The 15954-nt window shown below is 35.1% G+C and overlaps 1 protein-coding gene across 6 annotated transcripts; it reads left to right on the top strand.

Annotated features, from left to right (window-relative positions):
• Nucleotides 1–812: 812 nt before the first annotated feature.
• On the top strand, nt 813–13320 carry LOC102613690 (protein CHROMATIN REMODELING 24). 6 transcript variants are annotated; one of them, XR_369244.4, is made up of 24 exons: nt 814–1100; nt 1214–1327; nt 1520–1618; nt 1928–3108; nt 3199–3329; nt 3432–3486; nt 3916–4044; nt 5107–5214; nt 5354–5409; nt 5484–5574; nt 6472–6609; nt 6705–6782; nt 7054–7263; nt 7350–7421; nt 8303–8383; nt 8463–8581; nt 9532–9643; nt 10105–10173; nt 10261–10355; nt 10962–11090; nt 11592–11657; nt 11754–11886; nt 12039–12115; nt 12899–13047. XR_369244.4 is itself a non-coding variant. In XM_006465028.4 (24 exons), the coding sequence occupies exons 1-24, from the start codon at nt 995–997 to the stop codon at nt 13070–13072; spliced, it is 3450 nt and encodes a 1149-aa protein (XP_006465091.1). In that variant the 5' UTR covers nt 816–994; the 3' UTR covers nt 13073–13320. The 6 variants fall into 6 exon arrangements, 4 of the variants coding, with proteins under 4 accessions (XP_024954505.1, XP_006465091.1, XP_052300965.1 ...); XR_369243.4 differs by having other exon boundaries at nt 12039–12236; XM_006465028.4 differs by lacking the exon at nt 12039–12115 and having other exon boundaries at nt 816–1100; nt 1928–1960; nt 2057–3108; nt 12899–13320.
• The last annotated feature ends 2634 nt before the right edge of the window (nt 13321–15954 follow it).

Raw genomic sequence — 15954 nt, 5'->3', positions numbered from 1 at the left:
TTACTTAAAAAAGCTATAACATTACCGAACTGATCATATATCTAATCTTGCATCACTAGAGAAATACCTAGAAACAAAGGCATAGGAGTGACTGAAAGATGACGTTCTCTATGAGATTATGAGCATTCCGAAAAAAGAAAAGGTTGAGTGAAAATTGAAAATCTTTTATCATTTTGCCATTGTGTACATAATTTATATTAGGGTTTAGTTATATTAGAGTTGCTATAAGGTAGAGTACTCATTCGTAACCACATAATCAAAATTATAATAAATTTTTTATTATTTATCATTTTATATGTGTGGTTGAGATTCGTGCTCTACTGTAACTCTGCTCCAACATAACCATAGTCTTTATATTAATCTTTTATATCCTTGAACAGTAGATCTTTTTTATAATCGAAGGGCATGCTAATTATTCTCGCATTTCGTACCTCCATCTTATTGCTACCATGTGTCAACGTCTTCTTCGCCTTACAAATAAATCTTACCTGCAGAAAAAACATTTTTATTAAATGTTAGCATATTACATAGTATATGATGAAACAAGAATTTGGGAAATAATATTTCCAAGTGTTTATAAAATCTGTAAACTTTAATAATTAGGCTGGAAGTAATTATTGCGAACCTTTGTTATTATTTGACTTGGAAATTGGAATATAAACTTGAAATTGAAATAAAAATCCCACTAAAATACTTGCAATATAAATAAAAAATCATAGAAAAATGGAAAAAAAAAACATAAATCAAATTGTAAATGCATATTTTTAATTGATGTATTTGGGTTTTGCTTCCAATGTAGCAAATCAAATCAAAGCGAATCAAAATTCAAAAACCGGTGGATGAGCGGGAAAAAGAAAGGGCAGCCCAAATGATTTTAATAAATAAATAAGAATATTCCAAACAAGCTGATTCGTACAAATTGGCCTTCGCTTTTTTGCTCTCTGTAAAAAATCGACGACTTGAATTTCTGTTTTAACCCAAAAAAAAAAAAAAAATGGCAGAGAAGAAGAGCAAGCCACGAAGCTTAAACGACAGTCACTATCGTCTTCTCCAAGACCTCGCCTCTCCCACGAATCGAAGCGCCCTTTCGTCATTTTCCGGTAAACTTTATTATTTTAATTTTATTTTTAGGGTTTAAAAGTTAATTGACAATTATTATTTGTTTGTTTCTAGTAATAATTAATTTGTCTGCTGATTGATATCCTGTTTATAGAATACGAAGAAAAGCCATCCGTGGCCAAACACTTGGCCTCCTCCAAACTAAACGACAACGCTTCTGTTAAGAGACTTCAGTTTTCCGACACCACTCGTTTCGATTCTACTCTCGGTATTTTTGTTCTTTATATATATATATATATATATACACTTCCGTTTATAGTAAATTAGATTATTATTATTTGTTTTATTTATTTAATTATTTATGTGTTCATTTCGTACTTAGAATATGAAGAGCACTTTTTTTGATTTTCTATAGTGGTTCTTTTATTAGATTACTAATCTCTAATTTTTATGTATTTAGATGATAAGAAGCCTGTGAAGGTGGAAGCAGAAGTTAGAACTAATGATTGCAGTGTCTTGTCTCGAGATCATGATCATGTTGAAAGTAGATCAGTAATTGGTGAGGAAACTAATTTCGGATTCTGATTCTATTTTTGTCCATTCATTTGTTGGATTTTATGGAGTTACTGGTGTATTAATTCTTACTGCAACTCAAGACTTGTAACAAATGATGATAAACTTTTAGACATTGAAGTTAGCCTTTAGTAGTAAGCAGTGAGGCCACACTTAACACTGAAGATATTGAAAATTGAAAATTTGACTTGTATTTAAGCATTGTTATTGGTTTAGTAATTGGTATATGTTTCACCCCTTATGATGGAAAATTTGTTGTCTTACGTGGGTTTGTTCATGAATGGATCTATTTCAGATGAAGAAAAGCCACAAAAGGTTAAAATTGAAGGTAGACGTCGGCTCTGCAAAGTCTCATCTCGAGATGTTGATAACACTGAGAACAGAGCTGTTGTTGATGATGAACCTAACTTTTCAGATATTACAGATTTTGATTCACCCCTACAGTCTAAAACTGTGAGTACGATGGTGAACATTGAGAGCAGAGCTGTTATTGATGATGGGCCTAAATTTTCAGATATTACGGTTTTTGATTCACCACCAAAGGCTAAAACTGTGAGTGAGAATGATAATTATAAGGGTGGGAATGAAATTAGGGATATTCTAAATGATTTGAGCGCAAGGCTTGAGATTTTGTCTATTGACAAAAGAAGAGTCCCTAAAACTGTAGATCCAGAAGATGATTTTTCACGGTTGGTTAAAAATGGAGATACTGGTCAAGGGAGCAAAGGAAATTTGCCAGAATATGCAAGTGCGGAGTCCTCATTTTCCCTCACATCTGATCTTTCTGATTCCTCATCTGGTGTAACGAAGGATAATGTTGGAGGTGTTGTTGAGAGTGTGGCAGATGAGTATGAAGAGTCTAAGGGTGATGATGTTGCTGATGAGGAACAGGAAACCGAGAATGTTGGTATAGGGTTGAAGAGGAATGAACCAAGATGGGTGGACAATAATTTGGTGTCTGCAAGAGAATCATTCGAGTCTAATCTTGATGGGGAAGAGGATGGTGGTTCGTTGGGTGAGGTTGAAGGTGATGAGCATTTGAGTAGAGTACATGAAACTAAGAAACATCATCAAAGGCAGAAGAAAAATGAACCAAAGAGGGTGCATGATGGAGAAAGGTTTAATGGTCAATCTTTTGTATCTGGTGGTAGAGAAGAGTATGATGATGAAGATGATTGTGTAATTGTGAGTGGAAAACTTGTGGTTAATAGACCAGATAGACGTGATGGTAAGTTAAATAAGTCTGCTCACTCTGGTTTGGTCAATGTGCTGGATGATTACTCAGATGATTCAGTTTTGGAAGATGAGGGTTCCATTACTTTGAGTGGACCAAGGTCTACTTACATGCTGCCTGGTAAAATTGGAAATATGTTGTTTCCACATCAGCGTGAGGGGCTGAGGTGGCTTTGGTCTTTGCATTGTCAGGGGAAGGGTGGAATCTTAGGGGATGACATGGGTTTGGGGAAAACAATGCAGGTAAGAAAATGCATGCAAGGCCTTCTGAGATGATTTAACTCGTAATGTTTGTTGTAGAAGCAATTGACTCTGATTTGCCTCCTTTTGCAGATATGTGGCTTTCTAGCTGGATTGTTCCACTCAAGATTGATCAAGAGGGCGTTGGTTGTTGCCCCAAAAACATTGCTATCTCATTGGATCAAAGAATTAACTGCCGTGGGGCTTTCTGCAAAGATTAGAGAGTGAGGCTGTTTGGCTAGAATATCTGAATTTTGTGATTTTTTCTAAATTGCTAGAATTAATTTTTCTGTTTATAACATACATATCTATGTCTTTTCATGCAGATATTTCGGGACTTGTGTTAAAACTCGGCAATACGAGCTCCAATATGTACTTCAGGTTTTATTTTTTCTCCTTGCTTATCTATCTATCAAAGACGTTGACTAATCACCAGCTAAATCGCTATAAAATAAGATGCAAGAAATGCATGTAAGCCACAAATTCTTAGTCAATAATATCTACGGGAAGAAAAAATGCCACAAATACACATAGATCTTAAACTTCTAATTGAACTCGGGATTTAAAAGAAGTTGAAGCGATTAGTGCGTTTAGTAGATGAGGTTTTTCTATTGATTTATGCACGGTTTCAAAGTTTAAATTTTATTTAACATTAGACAATTTAGAAGCTGAATAATTCTGTAAGCTTTCTGAACGTCTAGGTTCATTTCTTTTTCTTCTTTTTGATACATGACTGAGATTCATGGTCTTTTGTTTGTGGGCATGACATTAAGGGTACCATCTCTATCTGCATCTTTTGTCTCCTTGTAGGACAAAGGTGTGCTTTTGACGACTTATGATATTGTGCGGAATAACTCAAAGTCATTGAGAGGGAGCAGTTTCATAAGTGATGAAGCTGGTGATGATGATGCCATATGGGATTATATGATACTCGACGAGGTAGGAATTTTATGCTAGCTATAGTTAAGAAATTCTGAACTTTTATGCAGTCAGTTATGCTATAATACATTCATGAACATTTATGCAGTCAGTTGTACACCTAGAAATGCTTTTCTTTCTTTGGGGTTTTTCTTTGTTTCACACATTATTTTACAATGTGAAATGAATATTTTATATGTTTTATGTTGTTTGATTTATCCTTCTTCTCTCTTTTACTCTACATGCATGTGTACATTTGTGCTTATATACATACATTCATGGGTATATACATACTTGCATGCTTTTAGCTGTACTCATGGTGGGCACCAAAATTCAGTTGATTCAGACAAAGCTCCATCACTCTCGTCTATTGGTCTCAAAATGCAGTAAAATATTGCCAGTGCAGATGTGATTTAGATGTCTAATTTTAGGTGAAGTTGAACAAAAGCAATAAATTATAACTTTTACCAAAGTGTGGTTGTGGTATTTTTCTTGATTGTTGGCCTTATTATTGATGAATTGTTGTGACTAGATGTCCTACTTCATTGTCAATTCTTGTAAATCTAATTAACTATTATTTTATCTCTATCCACAAGTGTCACTTTGGAGAGTCATTATCTATTTTTCGAACTTCAATTCTAATAAGTTTTGATTTGTTATAATTGCTGGTAGAAATCTTGACAGTTGTACCCTGATCGGAAGAAAATCTGGTTTTGGTAGTCTTTGCTAACTTTACTAATGAATTATGTTGCAAACAAAAAGGGTGCTTTCCTGTTGATGTGTCTATTCAGAATAAGGAAACAGAAATATGGATCGCCAAAAATGCTTATAGATAACGAGGTGGTATATGTTTTAGGTAATTTAAAGTGTTCACTCTGAATTTGGAGTCTTCTTATATATTCCTTTTCTCTCTTTTGTTTTATGCGCCATACGGGGTTTGTACTTGGGGGATAATAGCGAAACTGGCTTGTGAAGTTATCTTTTGCCTGTAACTGCTTTCATATCAGCATTTGATTTACTTTGACACTGTTACGTTACATTATGACTCTATCTTTTCCTTGATTGATGGATTTACCATCGTAGGGGCATCTCATAAAAAACCCTAGCACACAGAGGGCCAAAAGTTTGCTTGAGATACCAAGTGCTCACCGTATAATCATAAGCGGCACTCCAATTCAAAACAATCTTAAAGTATTTTCTTTAACCTTTGCTCTTTTTTTCCTTTTTGGTTCTTTGTACCTTATAATACTCCACTAAGATTTTACTGCATTTGAGGCAAAACATATATGATGTTATGTTTTGGCTTTTGTTTCTTGTTACTCTGAAATAGGAACTGTGGGCTTTGTTCAACTTCTGTTGCCCTGAGCTACTGGGCGATAATAAATGGTAAATACGTTCTTAAAGCTCTATTTTGCTTGAGTTTGTGATTCTTGTGGCTTGAAGGTTCAAAATATTGTCAGGTTTAAGGAAAAATATGAGCTACCCATACTTCGTGGAAATGACAAACATGCTTTAGATAGGGAAAAGCGTATTGGTTCTGCAGTTGCAAAGGTGATGATTTTATTATTTGTATTATCTTATTGGAACATCATAACTTGGAGGTTCTGATTCTCCCTTTTTTACTTCATTTGTCATGGTATGTATATTATGTATATCTCCATTTAATTAAAATATAGCGTTTTCAATTACCTTGAGCTTTTTTATTTTATTTTTTACACCAAGCATGTATATTGTGGTTAGTTAAACTGGTTCATTCCAAGCCTTTTCTTGGTCTCTATCTAAGTTTATTAATTGTTTTGTGGTGGTAGTGGGACTTGCATTTAAATACAGAAAATCTCTAAGAAAATTATACGAATTGCAAAATTCTCTGCTTATCATGTATGATGCATTCATACCAATGTACAGTGGTCATTGGTTCCTTGATTTTTTTTCTTCCTTTATGATCAGACTATAATCACTAAGAAAATATTGTTTAAGACGCTTAAAGCTTAGCTATAAATAATGGATGTATTATATGTTAAATTCTTTGGGGGTTTGATCAAGTTGCCCGGTGAATATCGCAAATCAGCTAAGTTTAATTGGAGATGTGATTGCTAGTTATTCCTATTGTTTTGTTTTTCTAGTTTTTGTTTTCATTTGTTTTTAACTTTAGATGCCCTTTTGTTATTATGTATTGTAAAAAGTAAAAACTATTAACTCTTTGTGGAAAAGAATAATTTTTCTCTGTATTTCTTTTCTAATCAATACAATTACATATTTATAGGAAAACATAACCTAGTCCTTCCTAAATTAACACCTAAATTAATTCCTACAATCTTTCTAATTTAAAGCTCCTATAATTATGGTAATTACAGCTAAACACACTCTTTTTTCATGCTTGCATAATATTATGCCAATAAAGAGATTTTTACTGTAGCATGATGTTTGGCATTTTTCTTTTTTGCTTAGGAACTACGGGAACGGATTCAACCTTACTTTTTGCGTCGCTTAAAGAATGAGGTGTTTCATGAAGATGATGTCACTTCAAGTGCAACACTTTCTAAAAAGAATGAGATGATTGTGTGGCTAAGATTGACTAGTTGTCAGGTACATTTTGCTCTACTCTGGCAACATTTTTCGTTTCTTGTAATTTCATCTTTGATTATCTTGTTATTCTCACAGTTCTTCTCTCATCTATATAGCGACAACTCTATGAAGCTTTCTTGAATAGTGAGATAGTTCTTTCTGCTTTTGATGGCTCACCATTGGCTGCTCTTACGGTAATTTTTGTTGTTTAGTTTTCACTTTGCTCACTCTTTCTATTTCTTGCTTTAGTGTGTGATCCTAAATGTAATTATTTTTTACATCTACTGAGGCTTCTACAGATATTTCCTTTCGAATTATTCAGTTTGTTTTTTCTTTGGTTTTTTTGCCAAATTCTTTTATTTATTATTTTTTTGGACGTTTGCAAAGTATTTTATTACTTTTTATGCTTTAGTTGGCTATACCTTACGACAAGATAATAAACAGTTATTGTTTGCTTTGAAGTAGATTCTGAAGAAAATATGTGATCACCCACTTCTCTTGACAAAGAGAGCAGCTGAAGATGTTCTAGATGGGATGGATTCAATGCTTAATCCAGAAGATGCTGCCCTGGCAGAAAAATTGGCTATGCATATTGCGGATGTTGCTGAGAAAGATGACTTTCAAGAGCAGCACGACAACATCTCATGCAAAATATCTTTTATTTTGTCACTATTGGTTAGAGATGCCACAAATTTGCAGATTAATGGTCTGAATATGTTCTGTCTTTGCTGAAGTGTAATTTGTTCTATGTTCATTGACAGGATAAATTGATTCCAGAGGGCCATAATGTTCTTATCTTCTCACAAACTCGCAAGATGCTTAACCTTATTCAGGTTTGCTCTAATCTATGGTTTCCCAGCCTGTGATGCCTTTGAAGTATTATGATCTTTAGCTGTTGACCTTCCAAGTGTTTCATGAGGGTAATTGATAGTGTGGTAAATAAGAGTGCTATAAACTCACTCATTTCAGGAATTTGCTGAGATATTTGAAAAAATTGAATCCAAATCTCATCATTATATCATTACCTTGTTTGTAATTCAAGTTCCAAAGTTAGTCGAGTTCTGATTCTGTCTAGGTGCTATAGCTTCTGGCTTGTTTCATTTTGAGTTTAAACTGGTAAAAATTATTTATTTTTTGTACATGGTTAGTTTGGATGAGTAATCAGCTTATTGTATGGTGTTGCTGGGTAAAGTTGTTTTTGCCTCTCAAGTCGACATCTCGTCTGCCTTTGTACTCTCACACTCTTAAATGCTTTAAGCTTCATATCCAAAAAATGATTGGGGTGGCAAAATATCTATTGTTGTAGATATTCCTGTCATTACAATCTCGATACAAAGGTTGTGACAACTTATTGGTACTCAAAAACATGTGATATTAGTTCCAAAAGCTAGGACACATTGTTTGAATACTGAAATATTTGAATACTGAAATATAAATATGATGCATTCGACATGTTGTTTTACCATTTTTCTTACAACCTTAATTTTTTGTTTTCCCTTTTGCATGAACTCATTTATTGCCAACTTGAAAGGTGGAAACAACATAAAAACTAGACTGCCAGTTTGTATATTTAAAAAATTCAGTTGAATTTCATTTGTGAAGTTTGCAAAAGTAATCTGGGTCACAAATCAAGACATTCTGTTGGTTGAATATTGGATTAGTAATTTACTGTATATAAAAGCCAATTTGTGCTTGATCTTTGTTTTGTTCATAGGAATCTATTGGTTCCAAAGGTTACAAGTTTCTACGCATTGATGGTACCACAAAAGCTAGTGACAGAGTGAAGATTGTTAATGTGAGTTTACCACAAAGTCGATTTTATTGATTGTTTGCTGGTGTGAAATCTTAATGTCTTAATATTTCTTCATTTAAAGGATTTTCAAGAGGGTGACGTGGCTCCTATATTTCTTTTGACATCTCAAGTTGGGGGTCTAGGCCTCACACTTACTAAAGCAGACCGTGTGATTGTGGTGGATCCTGCTTGGAATCCAAGGTGCCTCCTTTTTTCACCCTCTTGGACTTGGTAATTTATTATTTACACATGATTCTTCTGAATCTCGACATGAATGCTGGATATATATATGAAAGGCTGTGATGCGCATTATTGGGTGAATGTGTATGGCCATAAGAATTCCATGTAAGTTTTTTTTTTTTTTTTTTACCTTGAGTATTAGCTTAATACATACGGTAAACTATCAGCTTTTGATTACTAATGTACCGTATCTACTGGTTACTTGATTCTTCTCTTATCCTATGCCTCTCGGTTAACACTGAATAAGGCTGTCATGTCCAAGTATGGATGACCAGAGCATTTTTCTCTACCCACTATAATGTCAAAAGAAAACGGGTCACTTCTAAAACATATGGCCTTCCCAATTTTGCTTGACCAGAAACTATCTCAATAAAATGGGTCAAGGAAAATAACACTTGTTAACATCAAAATGCATACAGCTGAGGAAATCATGTTTATATTGTTGCAAGAGCTGAGAGAGAGAAATTTGACTATTTATATTGAAATTTAGATCAAGCATGGTAAAAGCTGTTGGATCAACATACATTTGCTCTTATTGATTTTATTTCTTACACTCTAATAACAGAAAACTATGGCAGAGACTTGAAATAAAAGTGAACTACTGTTGGATATTGATCTTTAAGATGCTACCTCCTTTGTCATGGAGCATCCCATGTTTTGTACAGGATTCCTGGTTCTAAACCCATCTTTCAGGGTACAACTAAAAGTAGGCTCCATTGTCTGACCCAAACACAAAAACAGATTAAAAAAAGGAAAAAAAAAGTAGAGGAATCACAGTCAACTGCAAAGTTGATGATGTGTAAATTGTAGTTACGATGAGATGGTGGTCTATTGAAAAATGTCACTAAGGCATAATATTTTCATTGTTTAACCATTATTTTGATTCAATTAATTTATTTTTATATATACAGTACTGATAATCAGAGCGTTGATCGTGCTTATCGAATTGGACAAAAAAAGGATGTCGTTGTGTACAGATTAATGACATGTGGAACAGTTGAAGAAAAGATTTATAGAAAGCAGGTTAGAGATTTGTTTCCTTCCTCTGTTTGGTTGTAGCTGTACAGAGATTTTCCCTTTTATTAGCCATATTTTGTAATTCCAAAGATGTGATTTTAAGCTGTTGAGACTACCACACTGCTAAATAATATGTTTTAACAAGTTGTAAACCTACATGGGCCCATAAGCCTACATGGACCCATAGCTGTTTAGAATCATCTCAATCACTTGAAGGAAATATCATACTCTGTTGAAGTGTTGAAATGAATTGAAGAAGCTCATGTTCTATACTTCAACACAATCTAACACTTATTTGAGAGAAATAATGGATTTTTCTAGATGCTTTCTATGATACAAGTTGTATTAAGATAGTCTCTATGCAGTTCTTTATGAAGGGATGATTAGAAGGTTTACTGTTTGCTTGTCTTTATTTTTGTTACACGTGAGTTTGGCATCATCTTGACTGTTCAAACTGCGTGGTTTAGATATTCAAAGGCGGATTGTTTAAGACAGCCACTGAGCACAAAGAACAGATTCGGTATTTTAGCCAGCAGGTATATGCCTGTAAAGTTCAAATATGTTGCTGAACTGAATTTTCATTTCCATATGATGCTTGATGTATTGTCTTCTTTATCTTTCAGGATCTTCGGGAACTTCTCAGTCTACCCAAACAGGGGTTTGATGTTTCTCTCACCCAGCAGCAATTACATGAAGAGCATGGGGACCAGCACAACATGTAATGAAACTACAGCATTATTTTAGTTTCTGTGAAATCTTTACCTTTTTGTTCCTCATTTGCATGCTTACACTGTGCAATGATTTAGTCAACATAGTATAAACTTGCATGGTAAATTGGTAATGGTCCCATCCTTAAACTTTTTTGGAGCTTTTACCTCCTGCTCCTTGTGGCAATAACTGAGTCCTTTTCCCTGAGCTGAGTCAAATGAAAACATCTAAATGGTGCTGGGCCGCAATATAATCTTAATAACCATATTTATTTAAGTTGGTCAAATAGGTTGTGATTATTTTTTTATTAGCTCAATGTTATGATACTCTTGTCAGATCCATCCTTTTAATTTTGATAATGGATGCTTTTATGATGCCTGTGACTTTTATATGCTAAATTATAATATTATAGTGAATTTTAGCAATATATGTATGCATAGCTGAATCTTAGTTTTGTAACATAATATGTTAAGTTGTTAACCAGCATTGTGAGCATGTCTGTACATGTACAGTATGCTTTCACTCAATGTACAGTTTGACTGTGGTTGTGTGTTTAATTCTTTTAAACAGAAGAGATAAACTTAATTTTTTTGTATCCTAATACACTTTTTCCTAGGGATGAGTCCTTGGAAGCCCACATACAGTTCCTTGACACACTAGGTATAGCAGGAGTCAGTCATCACAGTTTACTCTTCTCCAAGACAGCACGAGTGCAAGTAGTGCAGGAAGAAGAGGAAGCGACAAGGTGAAAATTTCTATCTTATTCTTACCTCCTTGGGTGCAATAAACTAGCTCATTACACCAATGATATGTCTATTGCTGACATTTTGACTTTTTAAGTACTTGTTTTCAACATGTTTCCTATCCACATTTCTAGAAGTCAGAACTGTTGCAAATTTGATATCCTATATTTGTATTTGCAAGAGTATCAGTGTCTGGGCATGCGTGCTGCTAATAGTAAAACTTGTTTGGTGTTACATATATTTTCAACTCCAAGATCGTGAAATTCTGATTTAAGTTGTATGTTTTCTGGATAGCTTGTAAATGTGCAGTACAAGTAACATCTTGTAACATTTTCTTCTTTTCTAGTTTATCAGGCTTTTATTGAAGATGCTAAAAACCATTAAGATAAAAGTAATTGGTCTACTAAGTTAATGGTGTACTGTTGTTCATGGACTATAATGTTTTGGTTGACTTCCATCTGCCTCACTGTTTCAAAATTATTGCTGCTTAACTTTGGGTGCAGGAGAAAAGGAACTGCATTTGTTGGTAATTCGTCATCTAGCTACTTGGTTGCACGAAACGTCGATGGGTACTTGAAGGATCTTTCACCTTTTTGAACCAATTGTTTATGTATTTGTTATATTTCAATAGCATGCTGTTAGTAAAATCTTTGTGCTTCTCACAGGGCTGAGTATGCGTTCAATCCTAGAGACATAAAACTGAACAAAAAATCTTCTTCCCCAAAAAATGAAGCTAAATTAAAAGAGTCTGATATCAAGGAAAGAATTAAAAGGCTGTCACAACTTATATCAAACAAGGTACGGTTTTATTGTAAGTAATAATAATTAGAATATCTTGACAATTGATAAACCTGTTTATTTAAAAAATTTCCCCAGTTTTTCTGGATTTTAGCCTTTTATTTAAATAGGTTTTGTAACGACTCTAATTGAGTCCCACATTGCTATGTTAGGCTTGGCTTGTGGGCTTATAAGTATTTGGGCTTCCTTTCCTTGGAAGCTGATTTTTGAAGAGGAGTTTTACCAATGTGTGCGTGACAGTTGGTATCAGTGCAAGTTCTTTCCCTAGGATGTGGCTTTATAAGCACTTGGGGTTCATGGAATTGTCAGCCAAAACCAACATTATCCTTTTATCTTCTCTCGTCTCCTTTGTGCGCCTCTATCAATTTGAGTAAATGGTTATTTAGAAAAGTTAATTAGTTAAAGCACATGTAAAATTTCTGGGAGTGCATATTGAATGCCTGCAAAAATTGAGTCATTCATCAGCATTTATACTATTTTTGTCATCGTGATTTCATAGTTTCTTCTAAGGATCTAAACCTCAATTATGAGGGTGCTGAATATATGAGAACAAAGGATTATATGCTAATGTTGATATGTATAAAATTTCAAAAACTGAGTTTGAGTAATTAGGCTGGCAATGTACTCGACTGTTTCAATTGCAGCCTATAGTTTATACTATTTGTGGGAGTGCTTATTGATTGCCTGCAAAATTTTTGAGTCATTCATCAGCATTTATACTATTGTTGTCATCATAATTTCATTGTTTCTTTCTAAGGATCTAAACCTTGATTATGAGGGTGGTGAATGTATATATAAGCACAAGGGATTTTATGCTGAAGTCGATTAGTATAAAATCTCAAAAACTGAGTTTGAGTAATTACGCTGGCAATGTACTCTGACTGTTTTGATTGCAGCCTATAGTTTAGACAGTCTCCTTAAGAAATTTTATTTGAAAAACTTACAGGTGTATGTGCTCATTTACCCTCAGTTGCTTGAATGTTGAATGTTCTTTTTGAAACATTGTTTCCAGGTTACCGTAGAGAGATTACCAGACAAGGGAACAAAATTACAGAAGCAGATTGCTGAACTAAATTCAGAGCTTAACAAGATTAAGATGGAGAAAAGACCTGAGCCAGGAGTCATTGATTTGGATGATGTTACTGGGAAGCTCCAACGAGGGCTTTTTTTGACTCAGCAATTTTGAACTTAGGAAAAATGGTCGTCTGAGAATTTTGGCATGTTTGTTACAGCACAATGCTGTTGTATATGAGATTGTCTTTCTAATTCCAGTTCTGAAGTCACTTAGTGAAATGAGAATACGTTTTGAGAAACATGAATCTGACGATTACTCATTAGTAATCATTTTTATTTGGTAATTGGAATCCTTCTAGAAATTGTAAAAGAGCCTGAACAAGAAAATAAACAAGAACACAGCGTAGTTGCAATACTCAAGTTCAAGGCTCTTCTCGCATGAAAGTGGAATTTTCTCAAAAGAGAAGGCTGCGAACCAACAGAATTGTTCTCTCACAGAAAAGTATTTTCACTTTTCAGTTTCATCAAACCCCAAATGTCAAATGTGCAAATAGGTTCCATTAATCTTAATGAAACTCGATGGTATGATTGGTTTGAAAGAGGCACCCATAATATAGTTCAAAAGGGTTGGCTGCGGAAGAGTTTTAGGAGTAAACATCAAAAGTTGTTGGTATATAAGAAGTGGCACAAGAAACGATCCCCAGCCCCTTTCAATTCGTCTTAGAATCCAGTCACCTAAGGTCCTATTAGAGGCTAACCTAATGTTCGGGTCACAATATTGTTCTTAGGACTCTGTTCCCCTCTTATATTTGATCAGATTCGTGGGTAGAAATAGAACAAATTTAAGGTGCATTTGGTAACTTTTTAATTTGTTGTTTTTCATTTTATGAAAAAGAAAATGGATAAAACTTGTTTGGTGGGCTATATTTTAGGAAATTACTACAATAACCAAAAATGAAGGGAAATTTACAAAAATAACCATTAATATTTTATTATTTTCGTAATTAACCCTCTCAACTTTTTTCTATCAACATTAGCCAAACACAAGCCTTTCTTCCCAAATTACCCTTCTTTACAGAACAAAACCAACATTGTTTCTCCCATCTCGCCAAACCAAAAGCAGCTTTTCATTCTTGAATCATAAGCCAACGGCGACCGCAAAAGACAACTGTAAAAGTGATATCCGATCATAATCTATCCAAATTCAACACAAATCGACGTCACTTACTGGTATGAATTATTTTCTGAACTTACTGAACTGAGTCGGGTGAATCTGAATCTGGCGACAGGCTGCCTGTCGCAGCAAAACTTGGTGCGACAGGCTGCCTGTCGCAGCAAAACTTGGTGCGACAGGCTGCCTGTCGCAGCAAAACTTGGTGCGACAGGTGCCTGTCGCACCAAAACTTGGTGCGACAGGCACCCTGTCGCACCAAGCTTCGGGCGACAGGTTGCCTGTCGCACCCACTCTTGGAGATTTATTAAAATTGTATTATTTTAATTAGGACTGAAATAAAATATTTTTTTTTAATTTCAGGCTTAATGGATTCAGTTGTACTTGAATTGTGTTACGATGGTTGGTGGGAGACATTAGAGAATGGCTGTATGGAGTACGTGAATGGTAAAAATCAAGCTTTTTTGGTTGGAAAAAATTACCTGTTTGATCAGTTATTGACAAGAGTATATGAGGTGTTAAAAATAAATCGTAATGACTATAGTATCACAATGAAGACAACTTTGAGGTCTAGTAACACATTATATCGTATATGTGCAATGCCCATGGATATATGTGATGATGAAATGGTGAGAGTTGTGTTGCATATGGCATCTGACGTAGCTAATTTTGGATGCATTCCTATATTCGTGACCACATCACCTCGAGTTCCGAGCGAAAGTATTGAGCCACATGTCGATACAGAAACTTCGTTTAGAGCAAATATGTCTGGCCCCGATAATGATGAAGAGGTGTTGCCAAGGACAATATCGCTGCAGCAATATTACTCTCCAATCCACGACAATTATGACAACATTGATGATAATGGCGTTACGTTACAGGATGTTGGAGCAACGGTATTTCCAATAACAACGTCGTTGGAGCAACAATATTCTCCGTATCACAACAATGATTTTCGGGACAATGATGATTTTCATAATGAGACAGAGGGGGATAATGTTTGTGCAGAACCTTCTAATAATACAAGGCGGGGCACTCGTTTCAATAATGATGGTGATGATGGAGGAGCCGGTCCTTCGAATGTTCCGTCGTTTCAGGATGAGGATGAGTGTGAAGACAATACTCCTATGAATAACAGAGGCAATAGACCTATTCCTTCTATGGTTCGATCGAGAAGGAGAATTGACCCCCTTACAAGTCTTGCTCCAACTTTACCTTCGAACATGGTTGCTCCAAGCTTTGTTAGCAGTTGTGACTCAGATGATATCAGCGTGGGTAAGCTATTTGCTGAGAAGAATGAGCTTATATTACAACTACGCAAGGTGGCCTTTAGAGATAAGTTTGATTTTAAGATTGCACGGTCTACTACGACACGTTTCGAGGCTCACTGTTGTTCAGAATCATGTAAATGGCGTATTCGAGCAACTAGAAGTTCGAACGAGCAACATGTTCCTTGGGTGGTGAAGAGAATTGATAATGTACACACTTGTCATAATGAGGTATTGGTTGATGGACGTCATCAACTAAGGAGCCGGGTTGTCGGTCATATTATCGCAGAAAAATATATTCAAGATAAGAGGATTTATACTCCCAATGACATAAGAGCAGATATGCAACAGGAATACGGTGTTCAGTTAACATACCAGCAGGCATATAGGGCGAGAGAAGTTGGTCTTGAAATAGTACGCGGCAACCCTGCAGAGTCATACAACTTGCTCCCTAAATACTCTCACGTACTAACTACAGCGAATGAGGGTACAGTCACTCACCTCGAGCAGGATGGAGATGGTAATTTCTTGTACTATTTTGTAGCACTCGGATCTTCCATCAAGGGGTTTATGCAGTACATTCGGCCTGTCATTGCTGTAGATGGTACTCATCTG

The sequence above is a fragment of the Citrus sinensis genome, chromosome 7 (assembly GCF_022201045.2).
Source record: "Citrus sinensis cultivar Valencia sweet orange chromosome 7, DVS_A1.0, whole genome shotgun sequence".
Taxonomy (NCBI): Eukaryota; Viridiplantae; Streptophyta; class Magnoliopsida; order Sapindales; family Rutaceae; genus Citrus; species Citrus sinensis.
The sequence above is the reverse complement of the archived record's forward strand: the minus strand, read 5'-3'. Positions and strand labels throughout refer to the sequence as shown.